Genomic DNA, 19,145 nt, shown 5'->3' with positions numbered 1-19,145 from the left:
TCCTACCATCCCGAGCATAAACATTCAGTTGGCCAGACTTTCAATGGGACTTTCAATGGGACTTTAACTGGGACGATATTGAAGCACAAATTAAATTAAGATTGAGCTTTTCAGATGAGCCTGGTGTAAAATGGAACAAACATGAGAAAACTGTGTGGTGGAGGATCTGTGGTGTTTGTTAAATTGCTTGCCATTATAAACTCTTTAAAATACTTTTGAGATTTTATTGAGCAGTGAAGAGACAAAGGCCAGAGACGGGGAGTCGAACTCAGGACAACCGCGTCAAAGAGTCTGTACATGGTGTGCACGCTTTACCAACTTAGCCACCCAGTACCATGCTTAATTTAAAAAAAAAAAATCTCCCAGACTTAACCAGTAATCTGAAAATGTATCATCATTTCAATGTATCATAACACAAAACACAAATCTCTAAAGAAATGCTTCACCAGACGCAACGTATGTAATGTGTTCCCCATTGAATATATATGCACATAATTTAAAGTTCGGGCTCGTTAAAGTGTGCAATTATACAACTGCAGTGGAAGATTGCTTGGAGGCGTTTTACACTTCACCAGGGGAGCCAGCAACTTGGTCTGTGTTGATGCCTTGTAATCAGGCAGTGTGGGAGTTTGAGAAGGGAATTTTTCATTTCTCTTCCTTGTATGATATTTCTGTGTAATGTTACTATACACACAGCTGCTGTTCAGAACACAAAGCAAATATCTCAGTAAAGGTTAAAAACAAAAGTCTATGGATGATCTGATGCTCTGTTCAATTCAAATACTCTCTGCTACTCAAGCATAACTGGTGTGTGGGTGAAAGTGAGCTTTTCATTTACTGGGCAACAGTAAACTTTAGGCGGTATCCTGGATATTTTTATTCCTTTTTAACAAGTTATTTTGTATTGGTCTTGCATAGAAGCAACGAGTTGTTCGGCTGTTTCTTCATTATGCTTCTCAGACTGTTTAAAAAAAAAAAACTGCATGAAGCTTGAGGGAAAAGTAAACACAAAAATACTTTCCAAATTCAATTAGAGTCGTGAGGTTGAATACTTAAATGAGGACGTTCCTCCCACATTTTTTAATCATCGGCTGTCTAGTCTGTAACCTACGTCTGTACTGCTTTTATTTTGTTTTGTTTTTAAAAAGGACACTGCAAAGTAATATTGTAAAATTTATTTCCATGGCATTAATATAATGTATGTGAGCAGACAAGCTATCAAAACAAACCGAACAAAATATATTTTACACAAAAACAAAGTAAGCGTCAGCAGCGTCACAACCACTTTTGGAGATGATGACTGAGGGAGGAAAAGGCCCAAAGACAGGACTGCTGATCCCGGTGAAACTGGCAGCATTTCAAACCCAGGCCTTCAGTTTGTGCCAGCAACAGTCTACCAGAGAGATGTCTAGGCATACAGGGTCTCGGACAAGGCTATACTGCTACGCTAACATGTTAACTAGCTGGTAGCTGCTCGGGAGGCGGGGGGGAGAGTGTACCTTCAGTCCTGTTTTTGTGCCACAATGTTTTGACCATACCTGGGTCAGATTATTACTTGAAATCAAACTCTTCCTTCTATCTGGGACTGATCGGTTGTGGCTTAATGGAACTGACTTCACTGATTCAAAAGGTGCAGGCTCTGACTTGTCGTGCCCCAGCATATTCGAAAGCACATCGACACTAGTGGATTTCAGTTAATAATCGGACCGGGTGAGGCAGGACGGGGTGTTTTCCAGCGGGGGTTACAGGTTCTGACAGCACTGCAGCTTGCTCCCCCTCTGGCCGTCCGTGGTCGGAGGGACGCTGATGTCCACCACGTTGTTTCCTGGGGACTCGTCGTGGGCAGATCGCTCAGCAATCTGTTTCTGTGATACAATCCGGTATATTTCTGTTTTCACAAAGATAAAAAAAAACAGGTGATGTTTCAGAAAAGAGTAATCATATACTCTGTTCACACTTGTACCTCTTGGACACCTAAGATAGTACAAAGCTAATCTGGAAAGGGAAACTAGATTAGAAAGAGGAAGTCGCATATGCAAAGTTTAAAAGTCAGCTTCCTGCAGCAGATGAAACGGTGAAATCATATAGTGATAAACATTTGGACCAGAAGGTTTGAATTATATCAGTAACATCTGAGTACGCTGGGTGCTGGCGAACAGGATTCCCAGTGCTTCAGGAGCCAGACTTTAGGTGTCACCTTAATATACAGTGACATGAAAAAGTATATCCCCCCTTTCAGATGTCTTTTGTTTTTGTCGTACGCATGGGATCATCAAACAAACGGTAATATCAGAGCTTAGTATGTACAAAAAAAGCTGCTTTCCAACAATGATTTAATTCACGAGGAGAACAAAATCTAACTAAAGTGTCCCTCCCATGTGGAAAGTGTAATTGCCTCCTTAACATCAACGTTGAGTTGATGTTTTTAAAAATCTTTTACTTAACTTTTTGTTTCGTTTAGGTCTGATTTAAGTGACTTCTTGATTGTACAGATCAGGTAGTAATCAGACTAAAACAGCTGGCTTTTCCCAATGAACTCATTTTCTAAACAAGAAACCCTTATTCTGATTCTGTGCAGGCTGGTTTGGTCCCATTTTTTTTACCTTCATAAATAAAACTGCATGTTGCTTATCCTTGTCTGATACTAACATTCCCCACATGATCTTATATGCGACAAAAAAAATAAAAACAAGAAATTGACTGAAGCGCTTTTTCCACATCTCTGAATGCAATTAATGGTTATTATTTTAATAAGAACAAGTGGAGAGAGTTGTCAACAAGGCAATACAATTGCATCTTACACCATGTAGCGCAAACATATTTTTACTTGAGATTTACCGCCGCTTTTTCATAATAAAATCACACATTTCAATGTATTTTACTGGGATTTAATGGACCAATACAAAGTAGGGGATAATTGTGAAGTGGAAAAAAATAATGCGTAGTTTTCAACCCTTTTTCTGCAAATAAAAATGTGTAAAGTTTGGTATGTAGATACGAGCAGCTGTTTTTACTCAAACACCCTTAAATAAAATATAATCACCAAGTGTTCAATTTAATCCCATTTTGAACATAAATGTAGTGGTTCTGTAAATGTGTCAGAGGCTAAATCATGATTGCTAACATACTAAAAATAAGATTATCCACTCCCCACACATTTTCCCATTACTAATACCCTACTGTGTGTCACAATTGAGTTTAAATATATGCATGAATCACAGGGGCACATTTATAGAAGTCAGTGACATGAGAAAATAACTTTTGTTGGCAGCCATGTTAAAATTGATGAAAACAATAACCAGAATTCAGTCAGAAAACATTAAGCTTCTATATGAAAATGTTCTTTAAAAAGTTTTTTAACATACAGGAGTATTGTTCTAACCCAACAGGAAAATATTAACCCATCTTGATACAACCTTTTTTTTTTTTACCAGATCAGAGTTCACTTATCTCTTCAGATTCCAATTTGATTTATTGAAACAGTGGTTACTGCAGTAATTTGTGCAAATACGTCTATAGAGGAATACTGACTGACTGCAGAGCTGATGCGTTAATAAATATGAATCTAGTAAAATGCATTTGTATTGCTCCCTTTCTTCTCCTTACCCTGTTATCGTCTGATTATAACGTACCTGTAAGAATATTCTTGAAGGCTTCCTCGACGTTTGTTGAGTCCAAGGCTGAGGTTTCTATGAATGACAGATTGTTCTTCTCTGTGGGTTCACACACAAACACATGAAGTTTTACTACTCGACTCATCCAGTGATACCAGCTGTTCCCCAGTAACAGAGACAGCTCAGTTACCTGCAAAGGCTCGCGCCTCGTCTGTGGGCACAGCCCTGAGGTGGCGCAGGTCGCTTTTGTTGCCGACCAGCATGATGACGATGTTGTTGTCGGCGTGGTCTCTCAGCTCCTTCAGCCAGCGCTCCACATTCTCGTAGGTCAGGTGTTTAGCTATGTCGTACACTAGCAGCGCCCCCACGGCTCCTCTGTAGTACCTGTGACACCGTCAATGGGAAGAGCAACTTAAATCGACGGACTCAAAGCTTCGGTTATTGGATGCGTTTCTTTTTTTTTCTTCCATTTAAACTCATTGCTTTCCAAACTTTCACGGTAAGTTTAGTATTCCACTTTCTCCATTTGTAGAATGCACCGAAGTCTGGAAACAAAGCTAAAGTCGGCTGGAGATTGGCATCAACTCGCTTCTCCTAGAATAACCTGGCTTAGATAGTAAATTGATGGATAGCACACTCATTGTTATAATTGAACATAAGAGAAAATCATTAAAAAAGTCTTGTTCTAACCAAATATTACAGGAGAATGAAATGTAAACGAAAAAAAGCATATAAATCAATCCAATAATCTATCTTTACCATAAACTAAGTCAGAATATAAAAGTGAAGGGTACCTCAAATGTAAACAGTAGTACTGTCATAACCAATCCATCCTCTGTGGTCACAGGCCTGAGGTGGCGCAGGTCACTCATTATATCCGTTGCTTATAAAAAAATGTTGGTAAATTCTGTCTGATCCTTCTTGCCATGTGGCTTTGTTTCGTTCAGATTTGAGGACTTTCATTTTTGCAGTCATACAGTCATTTTGCTGACTGTATGACTGCAAATTGTCCCGGGCTATTGTCTGTATAATAAGCCTACATCTACTGTTGGTGTTACATGTTTGCGCTCTTACAGTATGCTGCATGTTGTTACACCAAAGCAGTACTATTTACCAAGGCATCATGTTGATTCCTCAGGTGATAAACATAAAGCATTCTGCCATGTTGTTTGGAATATGACTGTACCAACTTTGCGATTGCTTTTTTTAAAATTATTATTATCTAAACCGTCCCCATTAACTCCAGCTCTTTGCTTAGGCTTTTTGCTGCATCCAACACATTACCTTTGATAAATTACATTTCCATTTGTCTTCCCATCCAAGTACAGGCCACTTTGAATACTGACTAGCATCATGATATTAAGGATGGTGTTGTTGGGTAAGAATACTTTTCAAAGCGTATGTAAGGTCAGCAGTTTTCAGGGTGAAATTGCTGAAATGCCTCTGCTTGCGGGTCATTTATCTACTGCAGAATCACTGACTTCCTATTGTTTGATTTGTAGCGCTTTCCAGGTTGATGTACGCCAACAACAGCTTCTCTAAATTCATTGTTGCTTTTGTTCCTCCTTGGTATTGTGCTAACAGAAATTAAACGCTGCCAACTGGGCCTGCAAACTGACAAAATTTCTCATTTTGCAGAAGTACACATGCTGGCCAGTGATCAGTTACTTGCTGCAACTAGATGCCGTTTTTAAAGCCTGTCTGGTTGTTTGTGTGGGTCAGCTAACATTCCAGTTAGTTGAATCATTCTGATCTCAGAGTTGTACGCCGTTTGTGACTACCATGGTGCAATATTTCCCCCACACTGCAGGTGTTGCAAGACTTGAAGATTTGCAATCACAGCACAAACAGACTTACGCCGAAGTGATGGCTCTGTAGCGTTCCTGTCCTGCTGTATCCCAGATCTGAGCTTTTATCGTCTTGCCGTCCACCTGGATGCTGCGCGTGGCAAACTCCACCCCGATGGTGCTCTTGCTCTCAAGGTTGAACTCGTTCCGTGTAAATCTGGACAGCAGGTTGCTCTTCCCAACACCTGAGTCTCCAATTAACACGACTGTGGAGGAAAAGAAGAGCGCGCGAGTCAATGTTGCGATGTTAAATCAAAGAAGACTTTGAACGTTCCTGTCAACACTGAAGTGGGTCATACTGATCTCTGTAGGCACTTTTATGAATGGGAACTTCAAATAGGAAGACAAAACACCAGATAAAGAGATTTCTTGACTTTTGAATGCAGGATTTGATCTGGTTTGATTTTCCTTTAGCAGGCATTATTTATTCTCACAGTCTAAGACTCTACAAGTATGATCTAAAGTGATAAGCGTAAGTAAACATAGCCCGTGACATTCCCCATGGTGTCTTGCAAAAACTATTCTTCACAACCCATTAACTTTTTTGAATGTTGCATCCAAAGACTTCAGAGTATTTTGGAAGGATTTGGGGGACAGATCAAAACAAAGTAGCATTGATCATTTCCCTTTTCTTGAAAAACTGTTAAGGGAAATGAAATACATTTTTGAGCCTCCTATCAATCTAATACCCCTAAATAAAATCCTGGGACTATATTTCACTCTTGAAGTTACCTACTTAGTTAGTACAATCGACCTGTTTTTCTATTATGAGGTTTTCTAAGGATCATTAATGAACAAATCAATATCATGACACCCAAGAAAAGCAGCAGGCAGCTCAGGGACAAAACTGTTGAGAAGCTCAGAGAAATAACATCTCAGTGTTTGCACATTCCACCAATGAAAATGGAAAAAGCACGGCACAACTACAAACCTACCAAGACATGACCAACATCAGCCTGAACGGAACCCATCGTCAACAAATAGTCTTAAGTAGACAAGCAGCCAAAAGACCTGTAGCAACTCTGGATGAGCTGCAGAGATCCACAACTCAGGTGGAAGAATACTGCTTGTAATTTCGCACAAGCCATAGGGGACAGGCATAAAATGTGGAAGAGGATGTTTTGGTTCGATGGGTCTGAAACTGAACTCTGTGTTCTCCAACAAAAACAAACACTTCACCACGAGTTGTAATTTCTAGCTGGATGCTCTTTGTCAGGACAGAGAAGACAGTCATAAAGACTGAAGTTGACTGAAATGACTCCAATTGAATCTGACTTGAGGTGTGTGCAAAGCTGGTAAAGACATGAAAGACTTGCAGTAGTGATCACAGCAATATGATTTTTAAATGTCTATCATTCAAATCCCAATAAAACACATTCAAGTTTCTAGGCATAAGGTGATTCCCCGTGAACATCCTGGAAACGAGTGATTTTAAATGATCAACAGTCTCTGTTGTTCACCCATTGTCCCATGCTGCTGCAGTCTAATGAGTGTGACTGATTGAGCAGATGGTTCTCATACAGCAGCAGCAGAGGTGGAGCCTTTTTGTTTTCCCCTACTTCCTCAACAAAAGGAAACGCAGCCCAACTTTGTTCTCCCCGTCGGGTTCGGCCGGTCCGGCGCTGCAGGAAGCTGATAACACGCTTCATCAAACCCTGAATCGACAGCTTCAGGCCGCCTTGCCCTTCCTGTTTCGGACGGGTTATAAGGCTCGGGCAGGGAGAGAAAACACAAGGAGGGAAGAGAGGGAGGGGGAGAGACTCCTCGCCTCCGGCAGATGCTCTATTCATCCCACAGAGGATACTTTGTTACATCTAAATGGTCTTTCTGGCTTATACAAGCCCGGGATGTTAATGTGCCACAGGAGCTGATATCAGGATCAAAGAGTCCATTCTGGACCCAGAAACGAGGTGGGACCTGGGTCTGGTGCCGCTTCAGGCTCGGTGACACCCTTTCAGGCCTAATGACGGTCAGAATAACAGAAATGAAAATAGAAGGAAGTTTTGCGCCGATGCATCTGCAGTGAGTCCTCCTCATGTTGGGAATGAGTGTGCTATTGATCAGCAAAAGGTAAAGGCCAGCAGGCCTGAATACATCTGAACGGGAGAAGTAAAGAGAAAGCATCCAGTGTTGCTAAACAATACATCTAACCTCATCTATGAGACGATGAAAGTTTATTTTAAAAAGCTTTAGTACGGATCTGGCTGCGGATTAATTACCCAATAAATATAGCTGCAGGCTCTGTAATGTCACAGCATTGTGTTGTAATAACAGCAACCGATTATCATCAGCGCAGCTCAGCGACAATAAGGAGAAAAATCACAATCGTCCGTAAAACGCCGCTTTGTCTGGTGCGTAAGGAGCCAATCTATGCATCTTCTCTACCCTTTATTTAAAATAATAATAATAATAATAATATTTCTTTTTACCTTTGAACAAAAAATCGTATTCGTCGTCTCGGTTCCCCATTCTAGACGAGGCCGCTCCAGCGCTTGTCTCCGGAAGAGGATGAGTGGACGCTGTGGGTGTGGATGGTCGCTATATGCCAGAAAAATAAGGTAAAGATCTGTGCTCAGACTCTGCGCCAGTGTCGGCTGTCAAGGCGAGAGCTGGTCGCAGAAAAGGGGAGAGAGCTCCCAACTCTGCAGAGGGAGGGAGGGGAGGAGTCCCTGCAGTTCAAATTCCTTCCTAAGGGAGGCGCTCCTCACCGGCATGCCACCAGATACCTGTCACTCATCTGGTTCACCCTCTGTCAAAATATGTCATTTATTCATGCCAGAGACAAAATAAAGTCATTCATGAAAGGACTTTATTATTTTATGAAATGATCATTTCATAATCTGATGTATGCACAGAGTGAACTTATAATAAAAATAGCAAACCATTCAGATTGCTTTTAAATTTCGGAATATATGCAAAACAATTAGGTGAACAGTCTCCTAATAAAGACTAAATAAAATGTCGGACATTTATTTATCATTATGGGGGAAATGTATGTAATCTCTGATAGCCTTTCAAATTGAATTTGGATTTCAGACATTAATGTCTTCAATCTGAAACCTCAGTGACTGCTGTACTTGGTGCAGATATTTTGCAGTCAGTCAAAAGATTTTTGACCATATGCTTCTACAGAAATTGACTCAGTCACTCAGCCTGCATTGTTTAACACTGTGATGTATTTTCTCTCCTCCATTTTTTTTTTCTCAAAACAATCTTCCTCCATACTTTTCTTCTCAGAATAACTCCAAAGCTGCGTCATAGTAGCTGGTGGGAATATTGGTGCTATGCAGATAGGAAGCGGCATGTCTTAATTTTAGGTGGGATTGTCCCTTTAATCAGGGTGTTACTTGGCTCCGCCCCCTGTTCACTTCCCGTCCTCCTATTGGTCAGGTGGAATGTCGGTTCAGACAGCGAAGACGCACCAGGATGCACGTGCTTCCCTGATTGAACATCAAGATGGCAGCGTCCGTGTGTCGGTGTTACGAGGTTAGACCCCATTCATGCCCTTCATTACAGCTCTCAGACTTGAAATGCTATCTTATTAAAACGAGTTTAACTCCGGTGTGTTTGAGTCAGTTTTGTCACCTTCATTCATGAGAAAAAGGTTTTATAAATCTTAGTTGGAGTACGTTATGACCGTTAAAAGGCCTTGTTGCATCAGAATCGTCGCAGTTAAATCTGTTACCGCTTAATAACGTAAGCTAGGTTTTTAGTAAATGTGGCTACTGTGCTTTACCCGGGTTAGGCTGTTTTGAAAGGGAGTCTGTTAAAAATCAATAATACATTGTGAGTAGTTTTAAACCATGGTATGGACTGGAGCAGAACAAGAACGGCTGCATGTTTACTACAATACCATTGCCATAGCAGATTCGGACGAGAAACTGAGTAATAAAAAGGTCTGAAACACATTCTACACGACGACCCCAGAGACTGAAAATCTTCACATTTTTATTGACAAAATGATGCTCTTTAGGTGAAAAAGTTCAGGTTTATTCTTAAATACATGCATATTTTCCTTCCACTTCAGAATTATGCACTATGTTGGGTTGGTCTTATCATGTAAAAGCCCAATAAAAATTATTAAAGTTTCTTGTTGTAGTGTGACAGTGTGACGTAAGGCTTAAAATGTTGGTGGTGGGAGTAAAAACAACAGTGGTCTGTGCAACCAGAAAGGTAGGTGGGTGGGGGGAATCATGCATAATGAAGTAATACATTTTAAAATAAATTAATGCTGTATCAGGAATGATGTATTGAATCTTTCTCAAAAATCTTCCAAGATTTTCTCTTGGACTGTTGGTGTTGCTTTCCCTTGTACTCTGTTGAGAATCAGCAATTATACAGAAACTTGTTTGCTGACATGGACTGCCTTACCTTACTGCTGTTTTTTGATTGCAGCTGATTGGCAGGAATGCCATGGCTCTCTGCACTCGTTCTGTGGTCTCTGCTACATGGAAAAGAGATGCCTACAGGTTACACAGGAGCCCGGCTGCAGCTGCACAGGTACACACTAACAATAATTTTCATATGATCCACTTTTGGGGATTTTATTGAAATAATCAGTAGTTTGCATATTTTGTTGTACACTGTTTTAATTTGTCTTCCATTGCCGATTTTGTGTTTTGGATGCCTGTAGATTTCTGGATCCCTGTATTATTATTATTATTTTTTTTTTATACTAATATTTTGTGTAACGTTTTTCCGTTTCTCTGTTCAGGTCCGGTATTCTTCAGGACGGAAAGGTTTTCTGGGGGAGTTTGTTGATAATCTTCGTCAGGAGTTCAGTAAGAACCAGGAGATGAAGGATAACATCAAGAAGTTCAGGGAAGAGGCCAAGAAGCTGGAAGAGTCCGACGCCCTGCAGCAGGCCCGCAGGAAATATGTAAGGGAGTTGCCTGGCTTCTGGTGTGTCGGTCTACATTAAAACTGATTATTGTTGGTAAAAACCCTTTGACTGAATGCTGCGAAAACTCTTTGTTTCATTAGAAATCTATAGAGGCAGAGACGGTAAAGACTTCTGAGGTGTTTAAGAAGACCTTTGGCTCTCTGTCAGACACTGTCAAAGAGGTGAGGTGTTTAATGGGATCTAAACAGAAAGCACTAAAGAGTGGTTACTGGATTTTTTTAATTTATTTTTTTAGAAGGATTCATTCCCTGTTGTGAATTCACCTTACATATTTGCACATTTATTCAGTGGACATCCATTTGAATTCTTTCTTTTACTATTTTTTTGTTTTTGTGTGTGCTTAAGGGTCTAGAGGAGGTGACTCGTACGGACATAGGAAAGAAGATCAAAGAAGGCGTGGAAGAGGCAGCGAGGACAGCCATGCACTCTGCAGAGTCCGTGTCTAAAGGTGGAGAGAAACTGGGCCGGACCAGCGCCTTCAAGGCCATCTCACAGGTCAGAAGAATAGACATCTCTCTAAGTTTCTTCTTTTAAAATGCAGCATTTGAATTTGCAATAGCGTAGCTTTCAGTTTACTCTTCACTCAGTTGCAGATAAATAACAACCCTTTCCTGACACATACGTCTGAAGTGCTTGTTTGCTTTTCCTTTATTCCTGATTTTATCTGCTTTAACGTGCTAATGAACTTTCATGCTTCCCAGCTCAAAACGTTTAAAACCGCTGCTTCCTCTGCAGGGCGTTGAGTCCATGAAGAAGGAGATAGACGTCGGGGACGGCGGCCCCTACAGAGCTCCTGCTCAGCTGAGGATGAGAAGTGATTTTTCATTTAAAGGGGCAGAAAGTGACAGTAGAGTGTTTGAGGCCAATGAGTAAGTAGCTGCTAAAAAGAAAAGAAAAATCACTGTTAACTGCATTGATAAACAATGTGTGAAGTCTTACAAAAATGTGTATTTAGTTGTTTTTTCTTAAACATTTCATCCTGTTAATACATATGGATGATATAGGTGAAACATAAAGTACAAATGAAATGGGTTTTTTTTTCCCAGATGAAAATCTGAAAAGTGTGGCTTGTATTTGTATTGATTCCCATTTATTTCAGTAAAAGCAAATATAAGCCAGTGAAATCACAAGGTTCTTCAATATCTCAAAATGTCCCAAAGACTTTAGGCCTTAAATACGTCCAGAATGTCCAATTTAGGTTTTAAATTCCTTCTACTCATTTAAGACTTTTAATCTTTGTGCAATAAACCAGTTTCAGTTTGCCTGTTATGTTTCCACCACTCGCTAATAAGTAAGTGTATATTTTATGAAGTTCGCTTCCATATGATTAAAAATTCCACATTTGTTTTTACGGTGTAGAGAAGCTCTGGGTGTGGTTCTGCATAAGGATTCAAAGTGGTACCAGCAGTGGAAGGACTTCAAGGACAATAATCTGGTCTTTAACCGTAAGTTGCTTCCAAATAAACTATTTATGTCCTTAATGCCCTTCTGCTTAATCTGCAGACATGCCTTCTCAGTTGGTGACAGCAGGGGGCAGCAGATAGTTTTATAAGCGCATGCCTAAAAAGAAAAATGGTGCACCCTTTAGGTGTTTTTGATGAATACAACTGCTGCCTTTATTATCTAAAAACACTTTGTTGTTCTAAGAAAAGTCCAACTCCCTCATTTCTTTTTCCTTTGCGCTCAGGATTCTTTGAGATGAAGATGAAATATGATGAAAGTGACAACGCTCTCATCAGAGCATCCAGAGCCATGACTGACAGAGTTACCGACTTTTTAGGTAACTCTCCATCATGTCCACCTTCTCTTTCTAGTTGTTTTATATATTCAGACCTACAAATTTCATTTGTAGCATACCAGTGCTGTTTTTGTCGGTGTTGCTGATGGCGTTGACGTGCGTTTCTAGGTGGCCTTTTCTCGAAGACAGAAATGTCAGAAGTGCTGACAGAGATCCTGAAGATTGATCCCAAGTTTGACAAGGACACTTTCCTCAAGCAGTGTGAGAAAGACATCATCCCAAACATCCTGGAGGTAATAGGAGCCACCAGCTTTTGTTTGTCGTTTATTCCTTAAATCCTTCTTTTCTTTTATCCGTTTCCCGTCGTATTTCATTCCTTTGCTTCCTGATACAACCTGGCTCAGTTAGGGGGGAAAAATGAGTTAAAATAAGATAAAGATAGCAGGTTGGAGTTTAAATTTAAATCTGTAGATGATTTTTTAAACAGAGAAAGATAAAACCTGAGTCTCAGAAATATCAAAGCACAATTAAGTGAAGCATTTTCCCACAGCTCACTCATGAATTGTGTCCTCTGCAGGCTATGGTCCGTGGAGAGCTGGATGTGTTAAAGGACTGGTGCTATGAAGCTGTAAGTTATTCAGCAGCCACATGAACATTTATCTTTAATCATTTTTTTAAAGCTCTGATTAATTTAAAGTCGATGCTCCAAATAACAAGGGTGGAAGTGATTTCTAGGTTAAAGAAAACAAATAGAAATCAGTTTTTGCTGCATGATAGTTATGTGTCTGGCGTATTTTCCAAAGTAATTTTTCCAAACCCTTTTAAATGCATGGTGCCCTTTTTAGAAATGTACAGCATGACAATGAGCTGGCATGTTGATCTGCTTTCAGGTATTATGTGTGAAGTGTTTCATCCTTTGTTCTTCCTCTCAGACATACAGACAGCTGGCCCATCCCATCCAGCAGGCCAAGGCTCTGGGCCTTCTCTTTCAGTCCAAAGTTCTTGACATTGATAACATAGATGTAAGTTCTGCTACAACCTGTTAGTACTATCTCTTATAGCCATGGAGATTTCCCAACATCCAATGCAGTATGTCCTTATTTTCTTGCAAAAATAGCCCAATTTTTCTAGATCAGCACTCCTTCTTCATCAACATACCGATTGGCGAATTGGTGAATGCGGAAATGAAATCCATACAGGGCTAGAAACACCTCTACCACAGACGAAAAGATCACACAAGTTCAGAACATTTAAGACAGTAGCTGATCTTCAAATGAGAGAATGTTCCAGCAATTTTACTCCAGTGCTCAGAAATGACATATCCTCTTCAATTAATATATGGCAGCATGGGTTAGGTTTGAAAAGTTGAACATCCAACATCGGAGAAACCGAATTACTTTAAATCAGCTGTTCCTCCTGTGAGCCTCTTATTTTGTGGCATCTTTGTGTGTGTTAGTTGGCGATGGGTAAGCTGATGGACCAGGGCCCGGTGCTGATCATTACCTTCCAGGCTCAGGTCGTCATGGTGGTCCGCAGCCCGAAAGGAGACGTCGTGGAAGGCGATCCGGTCAGTGAACTTCAAATTTACTGCAGATTTGAAACAGCGCTAGGGGTTAATAGTTAATTTGAAACCACAAAATGTCACATTGAATTATACCAGAAGACACGGTTAAAGAAAATTGAAAACAGTTAATCATTTATGTTGCTGTTTGGCATTAAACGCCTCTGCCCTCTACAGGAGAAAGTGATGAGGATGATGCACGTGTGGGCCCTGTGTCGGGACCAGGAGGAGCTGAACCCCAACGCAGCCTGGAGGCTGTTGGACATCTCCGCCTCCAGCACAGAGCAGATCCTCTAATAGGAGGCTCCAGGGGACGCAGACGAGCGTCTCCTCTGTTGGACAAACTGTAAAGGAGGGCAGAGGACACAAACGCTGGGCTGGAATCGGCTCCGGAGCAGAGCAAAGCCCCTTCTTCTCTGTGCCGACTTTCCAGAAGATTCATGTGCACATGTACATAGTTGATGCTCGATCATTCGCTGGAATCTACATCCTGACTTGAACTTTGATCTTGCTTGCTGTTCTTCACAGTGCTTGGATGGACAGAGATATAAGTAAAGCACCTAAACCTTCTTGTTATTATTGTCTGTTCAAACACAGAATCACGATACTGAAGCCTTCATCCTCTGCTGCTCCTCTTCCATACTAGTGGCAAGATTCAGAAAGATCCTATCTTGTAGGTGGAAAAAGTGGACCTTCATCTTTTATGTCTGCTGAAGTCTTGAGAGATGTGTCAAAGTGATTCTATATTTTTATCACTTTTCTTTTTGAACATTGGAGGTATAGTGTAAGCAGCTTCAAATTTGCATTTGTGGCTGCAAACTCGACGTACCGTGGCACAGTGGAAATGTTCTTCACACCATTAACACTGAAGAAGTAAGTTCTGATTTTTGGCAGAAACCAGAGATGAACCCATCAGACGTTTTCTGGTAGTTTTTGCTGAATCTGGTTTTTCTTTGAGATTTAGAGCAAGATTCAGAAATTATGATTTTTGTAGCATTCCTGCCTTGAGCAATCAGTTATTTACAATGAGGGCAAAGGTGACATCATGCAACTGAATGATACAGAAGTTTCTCCAAAAAAATTGGTATGTCCCATTATTGCTAAACTGAAAACATACTTCTGAGGTTTAACTCCTTCGTATTAGTACTTAGCCTACCTAAACAGCACTTCCATGTGTACATCCTAGACCTACAGAATGTAGATCCTAACCTTACTTGAGGATTTCTAAGTAACTGCTAACATTTCCAAATCATGCTCATAGAAATTTATATTTGCTTTTATTAGTTCAGCCTTCCTGTTACCCGCTGAAAGTCTTGCTCTCTCTCACTCTGCCGCAGCATGAAAGAACCGCAGACGTGTCTTGATATGTCGCTGAATTTCGCTTTCTTTCTGATGTTTAAAATGAAGTGCTTCTTCTGACTTCATTTTAAACACACCACTGAGAATAACTACTGGTGAATCTTCTCAGTTTCCATGTTGAAGAACGCTGTCAGCAGGACTGTTCGCTCATTAGGTTCCTAAAAATCAAGTGATTCCGGTCAGAAGCTGATGACTTTAAATCAAATGGCAGGAAAACAATTCTCCTCTTGTGTAAACATAACACAAACGGTTCGACGTGTAAAAACTGGGTGGAACTTGATGGACCTTCTCAGTCAATGTTTTGGGTTTAGGTATTGTTTTCTCTAGTGAAATAACTTTTCCAATCTCAACGAAGGCAGAAATGAGAGTGATTGTAAATAGATGTGATAGATCTCTGACTGTTGTTTTGCTTTTATATGCAGCTTTGTGGGTTTTATTTCACGCATAAAAGTACAATGACATAAGATGATTTGAATATAAAACATTGAAAGTAACGATGTATTGATTTAATGCCACAGGTGCTCTTGGATAACAAGTTTATTAGCTACATTATCAGGAATACCACATTGTGTTTTGTTAAGTTGCAGTGCAGTGCGTCCTTCTCTTAATCTACATCATAACCTGTAAATAAATGAGACGTGCATCGTTTCGTTTCATTTCGTCATCCAGGCAGCTTCAGGTTTCCAGAACCGTTTTGTTCAATCATTCACCTGTTCGTCTTACACATCTGCTCTGTTTACGTTTCTGAATGTGGTTTTTAAAAACAATGGTGACAAATGAGTTTATTACTGAACAGACTGCATTGTTGTTTGAAATATTATCGATGTTTATGTTGAGTCCATTTGATGATACAAAAATTCATGGCTATATCCGACAGGCACAGCATGCTCTTATTTTGTTAGACAGGAAGTCTTGTACGTAGGTTAAAGTGTCTATCTGCTCAACTTAAAGGTAAAATACTTCAATTATCCATAATTTTTACTGATGCAAGACGGTTCTCATGCAAGAGTTTACACACAGCCCATAAAACCCTTCCCATAGCATAATACTTCCTCCTCCTTGTTTGACTGTGAGGTCATGCTCAGCTCTTTATCTCTCTCTCTCTCTCTCTCTCTCTCTCTCTCTCTCTGTAAACATGGTGGGTTAAGTTTATGCCAAAGAGCTCCAGCTCATCTACATGTTCTCTTGCAAATATGTACACGTAACTTATTCTCCATGTACATAATGTAATATCAGAATCCTGTTGGAATAAAATAAATTTTGTTTGTCCTGTGCTCAACACATGCCTTTCTTCTGAAGCCAGGTTTCTTATATTTCAGAGTTTCTGCCAAACTTTTCATGTCTTTTGGCTTTTGTTAAGTTAAGCAGATCTTGTCAAAACCCCAAAACAAACCAGGCTAACATAATTATTTTTTGCCTCCGCTTCCTCAGAGTCTGCAGCTCTGGGTGTGTTGTGTATGTGCGCTCCTCTCTCAAGAACAAATTAAACTCTGGATGTCCTGTGTGTCTGTCTTTAGTTTTCTCATTTCGGTCCTGACACATGTTGATAGATGTTCATGGACGCGGCTATCAATGCCAGTTGATATACTCATAGATCAGTTTGTGTGGGACTGATGGATTAGGCTTTAAATAATTCATGCCTATAAATTCACACACACACAGTCAATACGTGTGGGGTAGTTTATCTCATTGCTGTCTTGAGATAAATGATTAGAGAGGTCTTTGTACTAACTAAATCAACTAGTCTGCAGAGATGAGGCTTCCCTGTGAACAAACCTTCTGCATCCTGGTGTTTCTTTACACAACCGTTCCCCTTTCTTTGTGCAAATCAAGTTAACTTTGACAGGGAGAGTTGTTTCTCTAAGAGATGTGTTTAGTGAGAAGGTGTTAGAGGAAGGAGCAATGCTTTCACCCTTTAATGATGCAACCGTACACACACCACACTGTGCTCCAGCCTACACTGTAGTTAGTACAGTATCCACCTAGTAAAGATTTATATAAAAAAAAAAAGCCATTATTTGAATGGATATTTTTTTGCTGCAGCAGTCTAATCACGCATTGCCTTTTTAAGGAAATTTACATCAAGGTGTTGGTTTTACAAAAATCATTTGAACCAAACCTTCTACTACTTTCCATGAGTTGTCAGACTTTTATTTAAAATCTGGTGGTACTTCAAAGATTTCTTCTTGTCATACACTTTAACAAGTCTCCCAGGATACTTGCAAGAAAAACCAGGTTCACAACATCATGTGTTTTCCACCAATGCTGAACAGCAAGGATAAGCTGTTTTATGTAAATGTATAAGTTACTTTACTTTTTGCTTACTGTCAACTGACTGTATAATGAAACAGTTTTCACAGAGTTCTAAAAAAAAAAAGGAGCAGTTTGGTTTGTTGAATACATATTTGAAGTTTACCACTAAAATTGCTGAACAACCACAACAAATGTCATCAGGCCTCCAAGGCAGACCAAGAAAAGCCATCAACCTTTTGGAACAATTTTGGGGAACTCGTTTTTTAAAAAAAAAATCTCTGTCAGGCATCCTTTTTTTTTTCTATAACTGATGCAACAACTCTGCACAAAACTTTTCAACATTGCTTTATATGCAAAAAAAAGTTTTGCATATAAAGCAAAAATCTGTACACAACCGTTTTCCAACACAGGCCGTTGGAGATCCCAAGCACCCTGCAGTCGTGACCTGTGTTTTTGAAACACAAGTTAGAAATTGTACAACAGTGATATTCATAACCAAAATAAACAAACAACAACAACAAATTTCATAACTCGAGGTCAGAGGCTCTCATCAGTTATGGCCACAGGAGGACAGCTCTGCATGATGAGATTATGAACTGGTTCTGTGCTACAATTCACTCACTATTAATTAAACCAACAGGGAGTTCCCATGTAGCCGCAGGTGGGGGGACATGGATGTGTGTTTTGTAGAATATGAACTATGCCAACTAATTACTTCTCCCTGTAAGTATCTGGAGTAAAGCCACAGGTACAGGCAGGTGGCTCAACTTGTTTTGCTTCCACATCTTTATCACATAATATGTCACAGCTCAGCAAAACTTGTGACGTAGCGGGGATAAATAGATCTTAAGTATCTTAAGTAACTTGATAACCGGCTACTGTGAACGCAAGATGATATTAACACTTTTTCTTTCTGCCATCTGAGAGGTAATGTGGTTTTAGGTAAACCTTTGTTTCTTAAAATATTATGATATAGTGTTTTTTCTTCCAAAAAAAGAAGCAGATAAAAAAAAGAACTGGGAATTAGTGCTACATAAATCCACTGAACTGAACTGAACTGAATCTCAAGTGGCTATTTTTCAGGACGAGCCTGAAAATGTACCAACCTGGGTGGAAGGTGGGAATAAGTGCTTATTAGACACTTTGGGACTTTTCCACGTATAAATGTAAATTGATTTCATAAAGAGGATAAACATGAAATCAAAGCATAAGAACACAGTTATATTTCCGGATGGCTGTAACAAGTTCCACTGTTTTAGCTTATATTTTGAGTCTTGATAATATACAGAACAGCCTTTTGTATTTCATATTGACTGTTTGATTTAAAATTAAATCAAAACACGTTTTTCTGTTTTGCTTTCATTGAAATCAAGCAAAGATCAGCTCAAAATGGCAAAGCTCATAAATATGAGTTAAAAATGACCTTCTGCCTGCACATGGCTTTAATATTTTTAGTGTTTGAACATCTTCAGCTCAAAACTCAACAACAGTTGTTTTTTTTTTGTTTTTTTACCTACATAATCTAACAATCCTCAAGTTGACAAAAGGATTTTTTTTTTCTAACAGTTTTTCATCTATTACGGCTGCTTTCCAACTTTATTTTTCTGCGTGTCAAGTCTTCAAGATGAGATGTAGTGAATGCTGCTATGTGATATTCCAGCCCCACTGGTCCTACAGCAGGAAAAAAGACATGCTCTGTGTCTTCCAAAGTGTTCAGAGACGAACCAGCAGGGAGGGAGCGAGGGAGGAGCAGATGGGAGGATCCTACAGAGGGTGAAGACATTAAAGCTCCGGTGGGAGTGGAGGCGGTGCGTGAAGTTCAGACCTCAGGCTCCACCTGCAGAGGAGAACCCCCAGAGCTGTCCGTGGT

General features: G+C 39.9%; 2 protein-coding genes across 2 annotated transcripts; one reads left to right on the top strand and one right to left on the bottom strand.

The window, feature by feature from the left end:
- Positions 1-1,160: 1,160 nt before the first annotated feature.
- Positions 1,161-8,123, bottom strand: LOC103147000 (ras-related protein Rab-11B-like). Its single transcript, XM_007565124.2, has 5 exons — positions 7,891-8,123; positions 5,472-5,667; positions 3,805-3,998; positions 3,633-3,713; positions 1,161-1,888 (listed from the first exon to the last, which is right to left on the bottom strand). Exons 1-5 carry the CDS (start codon positions 7,928-7,930, stop codon positions 1,743-1,745), a joined length of 657 nt encoding a protein of 218 aa, XP_007565186.1. The 5' UTR covers positions 7,931-8,123; the 3' UTR covers positions 1,161-1,742.
- A 716-nt stretch (positions 8,124-8,839) lies between these two features.
- Positions 8,840-16,522, top strand: LOC103146999 (mitochondrial import inner membrane translocase subunit TIM44-like). Its single transcript, XM_007565123.2, has 13 exons — positions 8,840-8,947; positions 9,857-9,961; positions 10,176-10,340; positions 10,445-10,525; positions 10,710-10,859; positions 11,100-11,233; positions 11,724-11,809; positions 12,052-12,144; positions 12,271-12,395; positions 12,680-12,730; positions 13,035-13,124; positions 13,559-13,669; positions 13,841-16,522. The coding sequence occupies exons 1-13, from the start codon at positions 8,918-8,920 to the stop codon at positions 13,958-13,960; spliced, it is 1,341 nt and encodes a 446-aa protein (XP_007565185.1). The 5' UTR covers positions 8,840-8,917; the 3' UTR covers positions 13,961-16,522.
- Positions 16,523-19,145: the final 2,623 nt, after the last annotated feature.

Source organism: Poecilia formosa, unplaced genomic scaffold, assembly GCF_000485575.1.
Source record: "Poecilia formosa unplaced genomic scaffold, Poecilia_formosa-5.1.2 Scaffold172, whole genome shotgun sequence".
In the NCBI taxonomy this organism is placed as follows: Eukaryota; Metazoa; Chordata; class Actinopteri; order Cyprinodontiformes; family Poeciliidae; genus Poecilia; species Poecilia formosa.
This window is presented reverse-complemented; position numbering and strand designations above follow the sequence as displayed.